This window comes from Lissotriton helveticus, chromosome 11 (genome assembly GCF_964261635.1).
Source record: "Lissotriton helveticus chromosome 11, aLisHel1.1, whole genome shotgun sequence".
Classification (NCBI taxonomy): Eukaryota; Metazoa; Chordata; class Amphibia; order Caudata; family Salamandridae; genus Lissotriton; species Lissotriton helveticus.
In genome coordinates this window covers 602195402-602218198 of record NC_136072.1, presented here as the reverse complement: position 1 = coordinate 602218198, position 22797 = coordinate 602195402, and the positions used below count along the sequence as shown (strand labels likewise).

General features: G+C 43.9%; 1 protein-coding gene across 2 annotated transcripts in view; it reads left to right on the top strand.

Annotated features, from left to right (window-relative positions):
- XRN1 (5'-3' exoribonuclease 1) overlaps positions 1 to 22797 on the top strand; it is a 1049234-nt gene that overhangs the window by 94494 nt on the left and 931943 nt on the right. For both annotated transcript variants that reach the window (XM_078666417.1, XM_078666416.1), the window contains exons 4-9: positions 4428 to 4537; positions 6038 to 6148; positions 8757 to 8842; positions 15888 to 15975; positions 16066 to 16234; positions 16894 to 16961. In XM_078666417.1, the coding sequence (XP_078522543.1) occupies positions 4428 to 4537; positions 6038 to 6148; positions 8757 to 8842; positions 15888 to 15975; positions 16066 to 16234; positions 16894 to 16961 (632 nt within the window). The remainder of the gene's footprint in view (positions 1 to 4427; positions 4538 to 6037; positions 6149 to 8756; positions 8843 to 15887; positions 15976 to 16065; positions 16235 to 16893; positions 16962 to 22797) is intronic.

The window sequence follows — 22797 nt, the reverse complement described above, 5'->3', positions numbered from 1 at the left end:
CTGTCCAGTCTCCACATCCTTGCGTGGAAATCGAACGGTGGCAGTTGACGTCTTTGAACCTATCTCCTGAAGTCTGTGATGTAATCTTGGCAGCCAGGCGTCCCTCCACCTGCAGGTAGAACAAATTTGTGGCATGGTGCACAGCAAAGGCTGTGGATCCCTTTTCTGCCCCTCTTTCTGAGGTATTCGTGTTCCTTCTCTCTTTAGCCATACAGGGCTGTGCTCTGGGCACTATCAAGGGCTACCTTTCAGCCATCTCTGCCTTCCTTCGGCTGCCAGATCAGCCTTCTCTTTTCAAGTCCCCGGTAGTAAACTGTTTCTTAAAAGGTTTAACACATCTTTTTCCTCCAATTCCTTTTGTTATGCCTCAGTGGGACTTAAATCTTGTGCTAACTTATTTATTGTGCACTCCCTTTGAGCCGCTTCATAACTGTCCTTTTCGTCTCTTGACTCTTAAGACTGCTTTCCTGGTAGCCATCACTTCAGCTAGAAGGGTGAGTGAGCTCCAGGCTAATTCTTGAAAACCTCCTTTCTTGTCTGTTCATTCGGACATAGTGGTTAATCACTCCTTTCTTCCTCCTTCTTCCTAAGGTGGTAACTCCCTTTCACATCGGGCAGACCATTACTTTGCCCACCTTCTTTCCGCCTCCGCATCCTTCAAAGGAAGAAGAGAGGCTCCACCGTCTGGACCTAAAACGTGCACTCTCCTATCTGGATCGCACAAAGCAGTTCCGGGTGGATGATCAACTTTTTGTTGGTTATGTGGGTGCAAAGAAGGGTCGGCTGTACACAAACGCACCATTTCTAGATGGGTCGTGTTGTGTATTAAGGCTTGTTACTCTCTAGCTAAAAAGGAGCCTCCAGTCGGGCTACGCGCTCATTCCACCAGGGTGACGGCAGCCTCTACTGCCTTGGGAAGGGGAGTGCCTCTGAATGACATCTGTCAGGCAGCCACGTAGGCATCGCTGCACACGTTCGCCAAACACTACTGCCTAGACAGCCAAGTTCGAAGAGACGGCTTCTTTGGCCGTTCTGTTTTCTGGTGTGGTCTTGGTTCGCAGACCCACCACCGGGGTTTGATATTGCCGGGGTATCTACACTAAGGTAAGGAATCTATAACTAACGTGTTTCTTTCAGATGCACAAGTTATTTACCCTCGGTAACGATATATCTGTAAGAAACATTAGTTAGTTATAGATTCCTTACCGCCCCACCCATCCTCCCCGTTGTGCAAAATGATTTTTAGGGTTAAGGACATCCTTTCAGGGCCCTAGCTTTGTGCCCCAATGGTCAGTGATGGTCATGGCTTTGCGTTTCTGAGCCGGAAAGTCATGTACAGAACTGACGTTGGCACGCAAGGGTGGCGTCTAAGTAGCTGCCGTAATGTCATCCCGGCAACCATGACGACGGACGCTGAGCCGACTAACGTGCTGAGGTACTGCTGACGAAAAAACTTTCCGGATCCAGTCTGACGCCTGGGGGTAATTCTAAGGTAAGGAATCTGTAACTAACTAATGTTTCTTACCGATATGTCATTACCGAAAGTAAGTTACTTGTGCATTACATTACATTACCTACTGGCAGTTGCCAGTAGGTAGTTCTAGTTAGGACCATGTTTCCATAGGAAAAGCGTTTTTTTATTTGCCTATACCTTTGACTCAGTTTGACCAATCTTTGGTTAATTTTCCAAAAAAGTGCCCCTGTGAATCTAGTTGTGCATGAAAAGTTTTGGGGTGATCCGTGATGTGGGGTCTGAGAAAAGGGGGTGGTAATAAATAAGTGCAAATCCCATGTTAATTCTCAAAGGACCTTTAGTCGAAGCTGCACTGGATGGAATTACACCAAATTTGGCAGAATGAAAGATTTAGTTATGCAGATTGTACTTTATTTGGTGTAAAACTTTTCAGTAGTTGAGAAATGTGAGAAAATACAGTTAGTGTTATCTCTGGCCGCGACTAATTTGCGACAATTTTGCAATTAATTGCGGATGTGAGTTCCAATGGGAATACCGTGACTAAATCAGGCAGAAAGTTGCACTCGCCATTTTAGACAACTGCACATGGTCCCGGGGGTAAAAATTCACCACAGAAGTGGAATAAGGTGTCAGGTTAGAGGTACCCTGACCTCCTAATTGACATATGGATTTGTCAGTATGACGAGCTATGTATTATAAATGTTTTTTTTTTCTGCATCACGATATTTGTGACTGCATTGTGACTGTCAGCACGCCGCTGTGTAACGTTGTGGGAATTCCGTGACGTTGTCACGAATATTGAAGAAAAATAAAAAAATATACACACACCCACCCTCATTTTAACCTACATGCTCACAGACCCACTCAGGCAGTCAAGTTCCCTGTGACAGACCCATTCAGAGCCTCGTGCACCTCCTCAGTCCCACACTGACACGAACATACCCACTCACAGACCCCCACCCAGAGTCTTTCACCCACTCGCAGACCCACGTCCATACTTGTGCACTCACTCACAGACCCACTCATGCACTCGCTCACAAACCCACTCAGACACTCATATACTCACTGAAAGACATTGATGCACCCACTCAGACACATTCTGAGACTCGTGTACTGATACACTTGTCCACTGAGACACTAACACACCCACTGTCACCCATTGAGTCAGTCAGCCATTGACAGACCCGCTCAGAGACTCATGCATCCAGTCACATACCCACTCAGAAGTCTCAGACGTCCACTCAGAGACTCACAACCACTGACAGACCCATTTAGACACTCATGCACCCACTCACAGACTCACGCTCCCAGATCCACACAGGCACTCCTATACTTACTCACACAGCCATGTACATACCCATACAGTCCCTCGCATACCCACTCAGACCCATGCAGCCACTCGCACACCCCACAAACCCACCCACTCACACACCAAGACAGCCACCCACTCACTCTCACACACACACACACTCGCCTACCTATACACCCACTCACACACCCACTTTCAAAGATTACAGGTTACAGTTGGGACATTTAAGAAAATGTTGAAATTCACTGAAAAAACAAAGGTTACAGAGACGTTATAGTTAGGCTCAGATTTCACTTGTATAAAACCATGCAAATTCCGCAGTTATAGTTACTTGAACAAACTATAACTTACGCCCCATCATACACTGCTTATTAACTCACATATTCCATCACTCGTGACTTGATCAGTGACATCACTGATGTTATCATCCACAGAACCACTCATGCACCCATTCACACCCCTTTCCTTCTCATACACCTGCTCCCACACACGTCCCCATTCGCAGACCCATACAAGTACTTACACACTCACTCATTGATAGTCACTCACACATTCATTCACTCACCCAAACATTCACTCGCCCATACAGCTACTCTCACAGTCACTCCCAACAGCCACACGCTCACCCATACAGCTACTCACACGCACAAGTATTCACCTATATAGACAGTCACATCTACTCACTTACCCATACAGCCTCTCAACACAGCCACTCACTAACCCATACAAGCACTTACATACACGTTGCTGATGATATTGTGCATTATACATGCTTAACTAAAATTTCAATAAAAACAAATACCCATTCGCACATCAATACAAGCACTTCCACATCCGCTCACTTATCCATCTATACGGCCATTCACATAGACACTCCCGCTCCAATACAGCCACTCATATACCACCTCACTTAACCAAACAAGTACTCAAACAGCCACTCACCTATACGCCCAGTTAAATACCCAGTCTCTCGCACAGCCATTCAGACACCCACTCACCCATGCAGTCACTCACACACCCATTCACCCACCCATATAGCAACTCACACAGCCAATCACTCACCCATACAGCCACTGACATACACTTACTCAACCAATAACATCACTCACACCCATACAGCCACTCACACACGGATAGTCACACAACCACTCAGATAACATATGTTAGAAATAGATTCACTCAGTAGTACAGAAAGAATAGTACTTTTACTTATGCAGTAGATTAGTATATGTCTTTAAGTCTCAAAATGTTAACGAAAAATTTATTCACTGGATGATGGAATCCATGATGTCGTTTGCGATTGCATCCATGATGTCACTGACCATGTCATGAGTGATGTAATATGTGAGGTCATAAGCATGCATTGCGGGGGTGTAAGTTAGTTATGTCAAGTAGCTATAACTGCTGAATTTCCATGGTTTTGTATGAGTGAAATCCGAGCCTAAGTATAGTGTTCCTGTAACCTTTGATTTTTTTTAGTGAATATGTATGCACACAGATATTGCCTTTTTAATATTTAAAATGTGTCTAATGGAGATTCTATGGCATATCATATGCTCCTTCCACCCTTTCCTTAATCTGTTTGTTGTATTTTAGCTGAGTAGAAATTACATGAACTTGACAAAAAACTTACTTTATTTATAGGTACAGATTTCATGGCTCGATTGCACGAACACCTGAAGTATTTTGTAAATATGAAGATTTCCACTGATAAGTCTTGGCAGGGAGTGTCGGTCTACTTGTCAGGCCATGAGGTCAGTGCATTGCTTTATGCCATATTGATCATTCTGAACTTAAATTGTGGAGAGGTTACAGAAAAATAGCCCAAAGTATAAAAGCTTAGAGTGTGAGTTACAGATTGTTACAATGCGAAACGTTATGGAAACATCAGTTTTATGGAATTCACAAAAACATAAAGCCATCCCACGTAAACATAGAGCTGCCCTAACATATTGCGCATAACCTAATCTTGCATGCAACTTTGATTGCATCACTGATATTTTTGCATTTTATTTTGCCTGTAAGTTAATGGTCCTGTAAACCTTTTTCATAGTTATTTTTCTTTCCCTATTCATTCATATTCTATCTATGAAGATGGAGCAAGATGTCCGCAGATTTCAGCTAGGGGCACCCATAGAGTCTGGTGATATTGGTTTTTCAGTGTCCGTTTTCTTGATCATGACCTGATGGATCTTGCTCAGTTTATTTTCTGACTGGGTATATCACTTTGTTTCTGAACTTATAAAAAGTAAAAAATGATTAGCTAATTTCTGGATAGGCCGTTTCTAAGCAACATGTATCCATCCTACTAGTAGCTAACACTTACTATGCTTGAGAATCTGGATGAGAGATAGAAATGCTGATTAGACAAAATACACCTAGTCAAGTGAGCAACACCTATCTAAGTTAGACCTAACCAACCGTGGATCAGTCATACATTTACCATTCACTTAATGTGAATATACGTTCTCTAATACCAGCACACCTCCATTACTAATAGGGAAACGGGGAGTTCGCAGCAATGTGGACTAAAATACAGATTAATCATAAACTCTTCCTCTTCAGCATTCTTAGTACAAGGAAACTACCATTATTATTAAATAGAGGCCCGCTCCATGTGGTAATTTCTCACCCACCTTTCGATTTTGAGGCACAAGACTTACTTTTCTCAGTTCTCTGATGTTAAATGTATAGCATGTAGAATGACGACCTGGATGCCCTCAAACTGCGCAATAATATCCACTTTATTTTTCTTGACCAATTGTTTAATTGTTCATTTATCAAGTAGCCATTTTAATCTAAGTTACGTCAGAATGTCTTGTAAAAATGCTTTTTTGGTGACCATATACTCCAGTTCTGTGCACAGTGAGATGTGTCCAGTGGTGGAGAACCATTGGAATACTTAAGTAGCAGATTACATTTTACTGTGGCGAAGTTGGCAAGCAGCAACTCAAGTGTGCTCAAATTTAGACCCCCACAGATTGAAATAAAACTCAACTGTTAATTAATACATTTTTACATTTTCTGAGCTTTTTATTTTAGAGGCAGATGTATTTATTATTGAAGTACTATGAGTTCACAATTGTTTCCTCATTGAGGCATAAAGTCTATGGGATAGATGGAGTTGGTTTGATTTCTTGTGTCCTATTATCTTGCTGGTTTTCATTTTGGAATGTTTTCGCTTTCATTTATGTATCTTACTCTGACACTACTATACATTTTAGTTTCTGAACAGTTTCTTTTTGTGTTTGCAGACTCCTGGCGAAGGAGAGCACAAAATTATGGAATTTATCAGATCAGAGAAAGCAAGTCCAGATTATAATCCAAACACAAGGCACTGTCTTTATGGTTTAGATGCCGATTTGGTAAGTAAGGATTTAAAATGTATGTTCTGCATACATTTTTACATTACAAAATGAAATATTTTGAGCTTTTATGAGGACATTAAATCTAAAACGTTCTTTTCATGTATATTGATAATAGACTGAGCAAGTTAAATGCCGGTGTTTCATGGTTCGGTTTTTCACACGTTTGTATATATGGATACTCTGGACCTACATTGTCTCTCTTTGCCTTTATATGTAGTCTTTACTCATTATTTTTCCCTTTTCTCTCCTGTATTGTATTTCTTAATACTCTTTTCCTTTTGTTACTGTATCTTCTCTGTCTAAAACGCACACTAATTTCAATCGCGCACCTCTATATTTTCGTTTATTGTCTCTAAGTTTTTTGTTTTCTTAGATCTAACAATATGACATTGGGAAGCCAAACCTTACCTCAATGATAGCACACTATAAAACAATCCAAGTTTCATAGTTTTCCATTCAAAGTTGTCTCCTTAGCGGACAATAACCTCTAAAAGCCAACATTTTATCTACTTGAAAGTTGAAACAGGCCAGACTTTGTCTAGTGGGTCATGCTTAATTACTCGCATGCTCCTGAAGGATCCCAAAGTTGGTTATGCTCCAGTGTGACGAGCTCTAGTTTGCCCATGGCTCAGACCCTAGCTATAGTGGTATCCTGCATGTGTATGGGTGAGACACAAAGCTCTCTGTAGTTTCTGCCATAAAAAACACAAAGCCGTATTGGGGTGCTATTTGTTACCCACTTATTTGCATCCCTTCAAGGGAGACCAATACTTCTTTTAGATGGCAGAGACCATTACCTTTTGTGCCTCCTATAAAGACTGAACTTATAAAAGTTTGCTCCCAGACTATGTCTACTTTAATTATTAGTAGGAAATGACATTTCAGGGTAAAAGAAAAACACATTTCAAAAAAAGACTTTCCTTGCTTTTATCAGTGGGGGTAGGGCATCTGCATCGTATTAATTCAGTATGCGTGTCATTCATTTTTTCAGTGTAGGACAGTGTCCTTTTTGTATGGTCACCCCCCACTTTTTGCTCCAATGCTGATGGTTATGACTGAAAGTGCACTGGGTCCTGCTAACGCTGGCCAGCGCTGTCTCCCTAAAACTGATACGTGTGAATTGGCGACCCCAATTGGCAAGGGCTTTAACTCCCCCCCCTTACAAGTCCATAGTAGATGGTACCAGTGGTTCCCAGCGCATGGGAGTAAAAGAGATCACCTGGCCTGAAGCACTGTTTGCACCTCCCGGAGTGACCCAAGTAAACCGATGACAGCAGGTATGTAATTGCAGACTACAGGTGCAGTGCAAACTCTTGGAATTCGACTCCCAATGTGTGACAAGGTCAAAACTATTTTTCAGTATATGCCAGTCACCCTTAAGGAACCCTTCTATAGAAAATCCCCGTCCCCTCATAGTGAATAGTGGTTTTCAAAGTTGCAAAATCTTTTGGGGACTGTTTGTGTCCGAACATGGTTCAATCTGAATATGCAAGATTGTTTTCTTAGATACAACAGATGAAAGCACACAGTTTTGTAGGAAAAATCTATATAATGCCCCTTTTATTGCTGAAGAACAGGTCTCTAATATTCAGTAAACTTATGTCACCCATCTTGTATTAGTCATTAAGTAGCTTGGTCAAACCTAGAAACCTCCACTTCTATTAAATCAGCTGATACTTTGAAATCGAAGCAGGTAAAGATTGGGTCACATAGTTTTTCTTTCTCCTCTCCTTGTGAGAGAATGATCCATCCTGAAGCATGAAAAAGAGTATATTGGAAGCAAGTGCATGAGCTCCTGATGGTGCTGCCCTAGCTCAGGCTATTGGAACCATACACATGATCGTGTAACAGAGCTGGTTTTCAAACGCGCAGAGACTTTATAGTTCTCCACAGACCCCATCAACTACTCCCAAATAGAAAGGATGTCCCCGACAGAAATACTATCAATTTGGTGCTCAGATCAATGTGCGTAGATGTCTCTATGCTCTGCATCTTGTTTCAGGATTCACTTCTCCCTAAATCAAGGCTTGAAAGAGCATATGTGACAGAACTGGTCATTTCTGATGAAAGGGTCATGATGAAACACTCTAGCAAACCGAATGGCTTTCAGGTCCTCTAAGACTGTTAGTACCGAACCACCCTTCAAAAAGAACCTCATCCATGATGTCTACTTAATGGGTCACCCGCTTCCTTATGTTACATCTGGAAAGTAAATACCGTTGGAACCTTAGGTGGCTGAGGCCTCGAAGTTATCAAAACCCTGGGTTTATTCAAGTGCACAGGTCTTTCACAAAACCTTTGCTGATTTTCAAGTTCCACAATTAACCACATTGTTTCCTTCCAGATGACTGACTAGTATGGACTATCTCTGCTTGGTAAAATTTGGTAGTCAACATAGAATCACTTCTCATCACTATTGGCATGTATAGAGAAACTTACACTCGTCCAACTCAAATCTCCATTTTTGTTCATGAACCTTTGACATCCACTTGTATTTCTTGTTTTCAAAAAGTGTCATCTTTATTTTTCTACTCATATTTTTCAAGTTAAGTTTCAAGTATAGATGTTAATAAAAAGTATTTAAACATATTTTTTACTTCAACAGATCATGCTTGGTTTAACCAGTCATGAAACTCATTTCTCGCTTTTAAGAGAAGAAGTTCGATTTGGTGGGAAGAAAAATCAAAAAAGGTAAACTGGCATTCAACACCATGCATATTGGAGTTCAAAAACCTTTTATATTTAGTATTCTGTAAGTCTACCTGAAAAGCGCTGTTTCAGATGCAATTACTACATTTATTTGTGCTAGCCATTCAAAAATTCTGATGTTTAAACGAACATATGTACCCATTTATCAGTAGTACCATTAGTTGATGCAAATACATATTTTTCTGATTTCTATTGTAAATTTGCTTGCACATATACAACCTTTATCACATCATATTTGGGTGAAAAGTGCAGTACTTCTTATTTTATTTTTTATTTTTCCCGTTAAACCTTTTAATATCTGCGGGTGTTGGTTGTTACAGTATAACCACTGCAATATGCAATACATATAGATAAGAAGCTAGCTTTTATATGAAACCTCTGTAGGAAGTTGGGCTTCTCTTAGCAGATGTCCCCCGCCCCACTTTTTGCTCCTGTTTGAACTGTTAGATCCTCTTTTTTGACTCTGACAGTGCACTGAAGCCTGCTAACCAGGTTCCAGTGTCTGTGTCCTTCCCCCATAGTGAAATGCTTAATTGTAACCAAGTTGGGAAGGACGTTAGCACCCCTGTGAGTCCCTGGTAAATCGTACCTATGGTACGCAGGGCATGGGTCCTAAAGATGGTCCCTATGGGCTGCAGCATGTATTATGCCACCCAAGGGGATCCACACAAAAACTGCATGGAGACTGCAGGATGCATTGTATTACATGTGAGGACATATCTGCATAAGCAGATAGGCCGCTGTGATGTCTAGTTTCATTGCTAGATATGGCAAGTGATCAGGCAGCCGTCTTAAGGACATGTCCTGGGCACTGGTCATTCCGAGTTACCAAGCACCATTGATAGCTGGGTATCAAGTACCTTGTGTTAATAAATCTGTATGATGCCAGTACTTGATTTGTTGTGACATGCACCCAGAGGGCACCTTAGAGGTGCCTCCTGAAAATCTATTAATCCTCCAGTGTGCTGACTAACTGGTATTTCTCAGCCTGCCACTACAGACTAGTTTTTGACCCTTGTAGGTGAGAGCCCGCACTCTGAGGTCAGAAACAATGCCTGCTCAGGCGGAAGTAGATCACACCTCTTCCAGCAGGGTGGCTAGTGAATTCGAATATCAAGGCCACAGACTTCAAAGCCTCTGCTGCCTTTGAAATGTGTCAACTGCTTCCTCCCCAGACCTGGCGAATGTCACTCCCTGCCCTGTGGCCCATTTGGCACCAGAGCATGCGGAAAATTAGTCAGTTGGCTTGTTGCTGTGTCAGGCTAGGCACACCAATACGGTGTGCCACTTGAAGTGGACAGCCAAAAAAGGGTTTCACCATTTTGAATTTGGTGAAACTAGGAACTCTGGGTCAGGATTATGCCTATTCTCCAGAGGAAATGGCCATATAGTGGGTGTAGTCACCCCAGGGGTAAGTAGCCCATTGGCTACTACCATACACTCTCCTAAACACCCCATAATTCCGTATTTAGGGGTCCCCCTGACACCAGAAAATCGGATTTGACTACCTGGGAATAGAAGAAGGACAAGAAGAGCCAAAGACGTGAGAACAGAGCCTGCACCGTAATTGGCACCAAACCCTGCCTGGTTTCTTGCACTGTGATAATTATGAAGACCAACTTATCCAGAAGTTAAGCACCCTTCCCAACTCCTTGGAAGACGTTCCATTGCTTCAAAAACCAAGCAGAATCTCCCTTGGGGTAGAGACACACTCTCCTGGATCTGCAGACACTGACCACACTTGTCTGTACTCCTTTTTGCTCACCACCAGGTCCACCAAACGAGTATCTCACCAGGCGGAGGTCCCTGTGGTTCTAGGAGATCAGCCCGATGTCTCCAGTGAGTTTCAAGATGCTAAACCCTCTAGGAGCCTCACATCACCAATACCCTGGGTACCGGAGCATTTGCCAAAACCAAGGCTTGTTGTGTTTCTAGCCTGAGCACCACTGATTTCAAAGCCTACCTGCCAACAAGGGACTTCAGGATGAACCAGGCCTACACCAATAGTGACCCTGCTGCTCTGTATTCTTTACCTTTCTAGATCACCCAAGTATAGTGATAGCCTCCCCCAAAAGCTACCCGCCGGACAAAACACCTCTGAGTCCGAGCCCCCCAACCAGAGTTCACGTAAACCGACCATAACCACTTGCCCCAGAGACCTTCAAGTGCCGAACCCCCCTTTGGATTATGCCGGACTTGTCCCCAAGTTCCCACTTGCAGCCTTTCTTTTACAGGGAAACTTGACATTAATTAGTAGTTCTTGGGGCTACCAATGCAACCAGCACCTCTGCACCCGGAATGACCTGGTCAGGTAAAACTGAACTGTGGGTGGTTTCTTGGGCCCTGAGCACCTTAAGTCCCAAAAGCTACCCTCAAAAAGTGTTTGAAAGTATATGTATACAGTATACTATGCCTTGCCTGTTGCTCCTCTGTGACCTCTCCTTCCACGCAGGAAGCGGTCGCTCCCCTTGCACCCTGCCCGACTGCCACAGCGCTTCGCAGAGCCTGCTATTGGTATCGTAGCGCTATACGCCCGCCTGCCATTATTCTGCCTGCCACTGCTGCCGCTTTGCATACCTGCACTCTGTGTGTTAGAAAATTGTATTGTGTATTTAATTGGGATTGTGGAAACGTACACCTCGTCATTGTATCAATCATTGTGAGCTAGCGCTCAGCTTGCATTGTGGATTGGCTGCACTACGCGCTTTTCATATTTAGCGTACTGCCCTCAGCGCCTCTCCTCCCTGCGCCCCAACCTCGCCCAGGCTGAATTTCGATCCCCCCACCATTTTGTTTGTTGACCTACAACCCACCTCCCAGCTGCCCCTCCCCCGCTCCGCCCCCTCCACTATCCATATTAGACTGATGTCCCAACGCGCAGCGTCCACGCGCTACGGCCACGCCGAAGGTGCGCCAAAGGTAAGCCCGTCTACGCCCGTCCGCGCCTGGCACGCGCCCAGCGCCAGACCCCCTGGTCCCCGTATCACCCACCCCTCCCGCATTACTTACAACGCCTCCACCCTCTTAGCACTCAACCCCGGCCGACTCCCTAACTGCGCCCAAGCAGCACCAGGTCACACCCATGGACCCTTCACCTGCCACTCCTGCAAGTACGTCTCCTTCGAGACTCACACCAAATCCACAATCTCCAAACAGGGTTCCGACACCAACCACCTTAAATGCATCCTTCTCAACACCCGCTCGGTTCACAAACACGCCATCGACCTTTGGAACCTACTCGGCACCTTCTTCCTGGACGTCGCCTTCCTAACAGAAACCTGGATGAATGCCTCATCAGCCCCAGACATCGCCATAGCCATCCCGGACGGCTACAAGATCATCCGTAAGGACCGCACCAAGCAAACAGGAGGAGGCATCGCCATCGTCCATAAGAACACCATCCGCGTCTCAACCAACTCAGAAGTCAACCTCGCTACCGCCGAACACCTCCACTTCCAGATCCACACTGACCCCAAGACAACACTCAGAGGCACCCTCCTCTACAGACCCCCAGGACCCCGCACACAATTCAGCGAAGACATCACTGACTTCATCAGCCCACATGCCCTTCCCTCAGAAGAATACATTCTACTGGGAGACCTCAATTTCCACCTGGAAAAAAGCAACGACAGGAACACTACCACCCTCTTGGACAATCTCGCCAATCTCGGACTCAAACAACTTGTTAACACCCCCACCCACTACGCAGGACACACACTCGACCCTATCTTCACCTCTAGCAAGCATATCTCCTTCACTCACTCCACAACCCTCCACTGGACGGACCACAGTTGCATCCACTTCATTTACAACAAGACCACGATTCTCAACCACCCTCAACCAACTCTGCGAAGAAATTGGAACAAAATCTCAATCAACCAGATCTCCACATCACTTCTTCAAAAACCCCCTGCCTATTCGACGAACCCTAACCAAGCCGCCACCAACTTCACACATTGGCTAACCCAAACTGCAGACAAACTAGCACCCCTGAAAAAACATCAAGTCAAGCAAGGAAGCAAGAACGCCCCATGGTTCAATGATGACCTTAAGAAATCCAAAAAACTCTGCCGCTCCCTTGAAAAAACTTGGAAAAAAGACCCAAACACTATCACCCAAGCCGCCTTCAAAAACGCCACCCGCAAACACCACCAACTAATCCGGACAGCCAAGAAAGTAGCACTCAAAGACCGACTAGACTACAACGCCCACAACAGCAAGGAACTTTTCAACATCATCAAAGAATTCACCAACCCCACCGCCAGCTCCAACGACATCACCCCCTCTCAAGCCCTCTGCGACTCCCTCGCCTCTTTCTTCCATGACAAAATCGCCGACATTCATAACAGCTTTGACAACCAACCCGTAAACCAGCCTTCCCCTCTCTCCCCCGAACCAGCACCCCCTCCGAATAACCTTCTCAACTGGAACCCAATCACCACAGAAGACACCATTCGCCTAATGAACTCCATCCACTCTGGATCCCCCACAGACCCTTGCCCCCATCACATCTTCAACAAAGCAAACTCCATTATCGCACCCCATCTCCGAGACGTCATCAACTGCTCCCTCAACTCAGGCACATTCCCAGAAAAATGGAAACACGGCGAACTCAGCGCCCTTCTGAAGAAACCCACAGCCGACCCCACCGAACTCAAAAATTACCGCCCCATCTCGCTCCTCCCATTCCCCGCCAAAATCATTGAGAAAGCCGTCAACAATCAGCTCGCTGCCTTCCTCGAAACCAACAAATCACTCGACTCCTCACAGTCCGGCTTCCGAGCCAAACACAGCACCGAGACCGCCCTCATCGCAGCAACAGACGACATTCGAACACTACTGGACAACGGAGACACAGTCGCCCTCATCCTCCTCGACCTCTCCGCAGCCTTCGACACAGTCTGCCACAATACCCTAATACAACGCCTCAGCAACATCGGAATTCAAGGAAAAGCATTGGACTGGATCATCTCGTTCCTCGCAGGAAGAACTCAGAGAGTCCGCCTCCCCCCTTTTAAGTCAGAGGCCACCGAAGTCATTTGCGGCGTTCCGCAAGGATCTTCTCTCAGCCCTACACTCTTCAACGTCTACATGAGCCCCCTCGCAACCATCGCACGTCAGCACAACCTCAACATCATCTCCTACGCCGATGACACTCAGCTGATCCTCTCACTCACCAAAGACCCAACCACCGCCAAAAACAACCTCCACGAAGGAATGAAAGAAGTAGCCGAGTGGATGAAGCACAGCCGTCTGAAACTGAACTCGGACAAAACGCAAGTCCTCATCCTAGGTGCATCCCCTTCCGCCTGGGACGACTCTTGGTGGCCAACGGCCCTAGGAAAAGCTCCCATACCGATGGACCACGCACGAAACCTGGGCATCATCCTGGACTCCACTCTTTCAATGACCAGACAAGTCAACGCCGTCTCATCATCTTGCTTCAACATCTTACGCATGCTCAAAAAAACATTTCGCTGGATCCCCACCGAAACAAGAAAAACGGTCACCCACGCACTGGTTACAAGCCGTCTGGACTACGGAAACACCCTTTACGCCGGCACCACCGCAACACTGCTGAAAAAACTCCAACGCATCCAAAATGCCTCAGCCAGACTCATACTAGACGTCCCCCGCACAGACCACATCTCCGGTCACCTGAAAGACCTTCACTGGCTCCCCGTCAACAAAAGGATTACGTTCCGTCTCCTCACCCACGCACACAAAGCCCTCTACGAACTGGGACCTCACTGCCTCAATACGCGCCTCTCCTTCTACACTCCCACCCGCCATCTGCGCTCGTCCAACCAAGCCCTCGCCGCTGTTCCGCGCATCCACAAAGCCACCATGGGGGGAAGATCCTTCTCCTACTTAGCGGCCAAAACCTGGAATTCCCTCCCCATCCACCTCCGCCTTACCCAAAACCACCTAGCCTTCAGAAAACAGCTTAAAACCTGGATATTCGATAAGTAAACCCCCCCTCCCCTCCTCAAGCGCCTTGAGACCCTCTGGGTATGTAGTGCGCTATATACATTTCTTGACTTGACTTGACTTGACTATATGTTTCTCCCATAGGATAACATTACTGCTTTCGAGGCTTACGCCTCAAAAAACTTTATTTGAGCACTTTGCTGTTTTACTGTAACAATCCTATCTCCAAAAGTCCTTACCAGATTCCAGTAATCTTGGTGTCTAAAATTATTTAAAAATCTGTTATTTCTCTAAATTGACCTTCATTTCTTTTTGAGTATGTCTCTCATGTATTGACTCTGTGTGTAGAACTAATGCTCAAAACTTCCCTCTGATAAGCCTAAGCTGCTCGACCACACTACCACATATAGAGCATTTGGGCTTATTAAAGTACAACCTGGAAATACATTAAAAAGACCCTTTTATCATTAAGAAAATCGTCTTTTTGCCAATTAGAAGAGTAATGTTGACTAACTGCAAGATAGATTCAGTTACAGACTTGAACCACACTGATTTAAAGCATGTTCATCTACACCTTTTTCAGGTTTAAAAAATGTGCCAGCATAGGAACAATAGCAAGCCTATCATATGAAAAACAACATGTGTGCTACTAGTCGTATGAATCCATTCTTGCTTATTTCTTTTTATTTCCTGCACCCTTTGTTGCTAACTACTTGGTATTGTATTTAAGAATGGGCCTGTTATATTGAGCTGAGCAATGTCTTACCAGTGCTTAAAAATGAAAGAAGAATATTTCTAATGGGCTATGTTATGATGCATTGGCCATCGTGGGCTGTGGTAATGGTTATAGCTGGCATTATCATCCTTACCATTTTATAAAGGACAATTCTGCTTACTGCTCCAAAAATTAATTAAATGGGACTTGTATGTCTGACGTGAACAGATACTGCAATTCTCTTTTTACTGAAGCCAACTCAAAACCAAAATTATGATCTATAATTCCAGGTAGAAGCCATTGAATAGATGTATGCACTTTACTGGCATTTTTAAAGTGAATAGCTTGAAATATGATAATTGAATTTCTTTGTGTTTACAGAATTTCCGCACCTGAAGAAACCACATTTCACCTTCTGCACTTGTCTTTAATGAGAGAATACATAGACTACGAATTCTCGCCAGTGAAAGTACGCATTTGCTCATTGTTCTAAAGATCTGTTGCACAATGTTGTTGAGATAATGATATGACATTACCTTTGTCTCTTTTTTGTCCACAGGACAAGATTCCCTTTAAATACGATCCTGAAAGGATAATCGATGATTGGATATTAATGGGCTTTCTTGTTGGCAATGATTTTATCCCTCATCTACCTCATTTACATATTAACCATGATGCATTGCCGCTGCTTTATAAAACGTACATCAATATCTTGCCTCAGCTAGGAGGTAAAGTATTAAAAATGCTAATTCTTTTCATGACTGTTCTGAACCCTGTATACTCTCCTAAACCAAATAACCAGAGTTGTACTTGTGGTGGTCTGCAGTCACAGTTACATGTTCTAACTAAAGGTGTTCAAGTTTCACATCTAAAGCTGAAAAATTTCAATCTGTTAAGAATTTGCTACGGAAAATGAGCATTCACTGCAGACATGTTTGACTGGTACACAGCTTTTCAGTGCCACTTGATCAATGTGGCATGACATCATAGTTCACTGTAGTATTTGAGAGCTGTGAAAAATTGTCGACCGGCTTTTTACTAGCAGTGATTCACCAATGAAACAATATTTTGAGACATAGAATTCACAAAAATACTACCTGGTCCCTCTTAAAGATGCTTCTTAGATCTCCATTTATGAAAAAGAGGGATGGAATTGAGTGATTACAATGTATTGGGTGCTGAATGCTTGTATTTGTAATACATATATGAGGCAGCTATTTACCATGACCAAGAAGGAAGCAGCACAGTTTAAATGTACTAATCAGTGAGTTTGTTCCTGCGTTCATCACTCTTGATGAGAATACAGTACAGTGCTGCATACCGTACTCAGACCATTTTGGGAGATTACATTAATTCCTACATTATTATTCTTTTTTTTTTTTTTTAGGATACATTAATGAAAGCGGCCATCTAAATCTCATGCACTTTGAAAAGTATCTTGCCAAATTGGCAGACGTAAGTATTTTTGTATAGCAACGTTCTGTAGTTTGGTTCTGAAAATGTGATTAAATATTGGGAAGAGGCGTGGTGCAGCGGCCAGGGCGGCTGACTCCGGAACACGGGGCTCAGGTTCGATCGCCGGCGGCAGGTTAGGCCAACACCTTGTGACTCTGGGCAATACCTGCTTAATCTTCCTGACGGCCCCTAGCACCACGACACCTCGCCTGAGGTAGGTGCGCTCTTTACAAATGCTGGTATTACTATTATTATTATTATTATTATTATTATTATTATTTCTAATGTTATTTATGCCCAAATCATTTCACTTAAAGTCCTCCATTCTTTGTATTAAGAAGTTCCTTAACTTTGTTAATGGGGTCAGACTTCTGATTGCTGCCTTGAATTTATTTAATTGGATTTTATGTAAACCGCTTCATGAATCTGATAGAGACATCTAGCTGCAGATTCCTTACCTTAGAATATCCCAGGTGTCAGGTTGGATCCGGAAGACTTTTGCTTGTGCAATACACTTGGGCGATGGTAGGTGGCATCGGTCGGCGCCACGTGACGTCGGCGCCAGAAGTTAAATTTGTGTCTCCTATATAGGTGCTACCTCGGCACGCTGACGTCCGTTCTTTTCTTTCTGCACCAGCTATGGCAGATCTGTCAAGAGAGCTACCCTCTGTCACTTCTTGACAGGTTTTTTAGTGTGTAGGTTTTTTCCTCAATGTCAACGACGACTTCTGGATTCCAACCATGCGGTGCCTGCCATCGCACCATGTTGGTGACCGATTCACACTTAATTTGTCTCTGGAGCACGACCAGGACTCAGTCGTACTCCGACTGCCGGACCATGGCTGCGAAGGCTTTGAGGGAGCGATCCCTAAAGCTGCTTCACGCCATTTCCTCCGGAGGTCTTGTTCCCGGTTAAGAGGAAGGTCTGGCACCACTCTGGGATTCCTACATCCTCGTCCTCTCACTCTAAGTCAACAGGTCGGTCATATAAGAGGCATAAGGAACACAAGCAGTCGAAGCGCTTCAACGTGATGGAGGCGTCTCAATTCTCTAGGCATTGTTCTGTGGAACCTGTGCCTGGGTCGCCTCTGCATTTCCCTGAATTTCCAGGAGCTGGGGTGACTCCTGCCCAGCTTAAAGAATTCTGTAACCCCGGAGGCTCAGAGGGGGCTCCATCGGGTTTTGTAGTAGGTGTGTCCCTGTCCTGTCTAAAATCCCCTTTGCTTAATTGTCAATAAGCAATTTGGATTTGGATATAGATTTGGATATAGATTTGGATATAGATTTGGATCTATCTCTATCATCCGTGAGGGAGGTGTATTGCTAAACAGTATTTGCCCTCCAAAACTCATGTAGGCACAGCACTTGAGACCTAACAAAGATAATTTTGGTGGATGGAAAATTAATGATCTGATCAATATGTATTAGGAAGATGTTAAAGTAGAGACGAGTGGATATATAATTGTGAAGAAATTGCATCTATTCATTATTTTTGGTTGTGAATATACGTACTGTCAGTGCTCGACTCAGAAATTTTTATTTCTTTACTTTTTCCTCTTTTTTAGGTTTTAAGTGGGTGTTCTGTATTGTGTAAATGTATAATGAGAGAAAGTAGAGCAAGGGCTTTTATATTGTCAGTTGATGTAGGAATCAAGGGTATGAGGTTGGGTAGGTTTCATGGGGTCAATGTATGAATTAATATAAAGTTTGATGTTCTCGTCTCACAAAATAATGAGACACCCAAAAGCAATATAACAATGCAAATACATTTTTTTGTATTGACGAAGAAAAGTAGGTATTTTGCATATAATTCAGGCTCAGTGTTGTATTGGTAGATGTATGAATCACTTTAGAGTTGTATAAATTACTGTAGACCTATGAGCAATTCTGACATTTGATGGGGAAAGCGGAACTACTTATGGCTGTATAAAGTATTCTTCTCCTGATCCTCACCTTTAATAGTCAGGGCCCTCTTTTTTTCTTTTCTTATACACCCACTGAGCCTTACTTGTTTGAGTGGCTAACCACCCACCTAACCTTACTTGCTTGTCTAAGTGGCCGTAGACTAGTCATTTTCATTTCATGAAGCTTTATTCGGTACATGTTAGACGATGACCATAAAAGCACACAAGCAAATTGCATAATAAAATACAGATACAATTTAAAGAAAAAAAGAAGAATAAATATTTAAAATATCATGCTAGTTCTAAAATGGATTGATTTACATATAAAAGTCGCTGTATAAAAACATTTGTCCGTGGAATTCACATTGTAAATCAACTTCATTGCGTCCTCCACATTTCTGACACCATACTTTACAAAAATTGGCTTCAAATAGGCCACCCTGACATTCAAAAAGAGAGTACAAATTAGCATAAAGTGCAAGGTGCTTTGCTTCGATCGCCCATCACATGGGCACGGCCCAACAGGGTGCTTCTTTGGTTGGGGAAAAGCCACCAAAACGTGAGCCGTACCAAGTCTGAGTCTGTTTAAAACAAACCTATGGGCAGGCATAGTTACCATGTTCAAGTATAACTGGAATCCATCACTTTCAATATATTTGTTATAAAGGTAGACTGTAGTGAGGTGACAGTTAACTGCTAGACGTTTCTGGGCTCTATACAACATAAAAGTATTTTCCATATCTGATTTAGAGAGGTTTCCTAAAGAACATGGTTCTACCAATATGTTAAGCCCAAAAATATCCCGGAAACTGTCTACAACATACTTGAGCCAAGGTATCTTAATATAATTGTCCAGATCTAGACAGTCCTTGATGACGTTTTGATTAAAAGCTGTCTCTTCCTTCCGCCAAATCGCACGCCATATCATCAGAGGTCTCAGCAGGATGAGCTCGCCTAAATAAGCGACACTCAGTTCTCTATGGATCAACTCATTTGGGGCTGAGGTTGGTATGCAAAGAAGTTTTTTAAGGAAAGTATTCTCTTCCCTTTGCACAGAACCTGCATTTGTATAACCCCATAGCCCTGCTCCATATAACGCAATTGAGACACTCCTGGCCTTGTAGATCAACAACATGTCCCTGATCCGCCTATCGCCGATTTTGGAGGCGAATTTAAATATACCATAGGCGCTCTTTGCCATCTTAGTCCTAACATTTAAAAGTTCTTGGGACCAGCTACCAGTACGCGTAAAAGTAACACCCAGGTAGCAAAATGTTTCCACTTGCTGCACGTTCACCCCTTCAATAAAAAGGCGTGCTTTTTATTGTTTTTGGCCCCACAGATCATTATATGTGTTATATTCTTATTAATCAACAACTTTCTTTCTCTTATAAAATCAGAGAACCTGTCCATCAGGCGCTGTAGACCTATAGGGGTCCTTGATAATAGCACAGCATCTTCTGCATAAAGCAGAACTGGCACGCCTGATCCATTAACCTGTGGAGCATCCGCCTTGACTTTTTTCAAAACGGAATCCACAGCGTTAACAAAAAGAGTAAACAACAGGGGGGCAAGAACACAGCCCTGTCTAATTCCCCGCTTTACATTAAAATTTGGGGTGCACTCTCCATTTACTCCATAGCGCACGCAGGCTTGCATCTTTTCATAGTCTAGCTACGAAAAAGATGATAGCCTCCGGTGCACCCAGTTCTAGCAAGACTGGCCATAGAATAGAATGGTCTACTAGATCAAATGCACTGCTTAAATCGGCAAAACAGAGATATAGGGTACCGGGCTTCACCTTTGTATACTTGCCAATTAAGAGTTCTAAATTCAGGCACTGATCTAGTGTCCCTCGGCCCTTTCTAAAGCCATGCCGGGAGCTCGCAAGGATCCCCTTCTCCTCCGCCCAAACTTCCAACCTAGACAGCAGCACTCTGCTCATGACTTTCACCGATGAGTCGAGCAGACTTAATTGGACGATAGTTACTTGCTGCTGACTTGTCCCCTTTCTTATAAATAGGGACAATAATGGAGTCTCCCCATGTAGGCGGGATCAGGGTCGTCACAGCTGCGTTAAGAACCAAGGTAAGAATAGGTCCCCACAGTAGCGGAACAGCCCTATACACATCAATGGGGACTCCATCAGGCCCTTGTGCCTTGCCTCCCTTGCTAGCCCCAATACTACTTTCAACTTCTCCCAAGGAGATGTCCAACAACTTTGTTCTCCCTCAATTGGGCCACCTGCATGAAATATGGCCGAAAAATGAGATACCTACGCCTCACTACTAACATTAGATGCAAGATGTGGGACTTTATCGTCCTTAAGAAAGGGCGAATTGACCGTGGACCAAAACAAACAACTATCAGAGGTTTCTGCTGCACGAGATAAACTATCCCATGCTTCCAATTGCAGCTCCCTCTTCCTTTTTGAGAGTGTCTTTTTATAGTCACGTCTCAGGAGTGTAACTTGGTTCTGATCCCTCGGTCTAAGTATTAAGGCCTGTTTGACTTGGGCAAGGAGCGCTGTACAGGCATGGTCAAACCAGCCCTTTTTGTGTACAGCATTACCCGACCTACGTCCTGTAAATATGGAGTCAATAATTTTACTGATATTAACAAAATTATTCATAATGGCAACAGGCGCACTACCTGCTGCCAGAATGCCCTCGATATTTACCAGAGATTTTGATATGATTATAGGCAGTACTGTAGTGTATTTTTCCCCTTTCCTCCTTAACCTAGTCCCGTTTGGCCTGTGTGGCTCAACACTAACTAGGGTTCTTAACACGTCCTGACTTCTACAGTGCCAGGACTCTATTCTCAATACAATACAATTGTGATCACTTAAAGTAGGATCCTCAATTACCAAAGTCCTACAGTGTGGTACAGTACTTGATGAAACCATAACGTGATCTATGTTGGAATTAGTATTCCTTCCAGTGTATGTAGGGATAATTTGACCACTATTATCTGTCACTGGCTCTAATAGCTCTAAATCAAATGTACCATGATATTGTTTATTGCCTCCCCATATGTGTTATGTGGAAAGTGGGGTGTATTCTCACCACTATTATTTAACACCCCACATGCCCTGGAGGACGAGAGTGGACACATCGAAGAATTAAAATCACCCAGCCAAATGTAGCTAAAAATACATTTTGCTTCAGTTTCAAGCTTCACGAGGGCATTTCCCAATTCCTCAATAACCTTATACCGTGAGTTATCAAAAATATTGTTATAAAAGTTAATTAAAAGCAGCTCTGAGCCTTCCTTCTGATGTACACATAAAATTTGGGAACGGCTTCCTACTGTTATTGGAGTGTTGGAGTGTTGGAGTGGTGTGGCCCACTGGTTAGAGGCGGCAGACCCGGAAGCAGAGAACGGCCCGGGACCAGGGTTCAATTCCCGACGCGGCAGGGTTGTGGACCAGGGTCAGCGGACTCAATAATTCTCACCTCGGTGCCTACTCTAACCAAGGATCACACTCTGCAACTCTGGGCATTAGCTTGCCTCATCTCTACAACGGCCCCCCACATTCGCCGGGGATGCCTGGTTTCACCTTGGAGATACCCAGTAGGGACCATCTCACAGGGATAGCCAGGACGGGTTCCCCACCGGTCTACAGCGCCACGACGCCTCAGGGCAGCAGTGCGCTTTACAAGACACATACACGTTATATGTTTAACAACAGTCAACAATAAGTCCACAGATATTAGTATGAGCAAACCACCCTTTGCCCTGCCATACCGTGACTCAGTAGCTTCTAAACTATAACAAACAAACCCTTCAAAGCTAGGTTTTGTGGGACGCCAGGTTTCCTGGAAACATAAAATATCGTATGACCTGATCGTGTCCACCCATCCCAATTTTTTCCCTTTGGATGCCCAACCAGCTATGTTCCAGCTAACAATAGATGTACCCTCCATAAT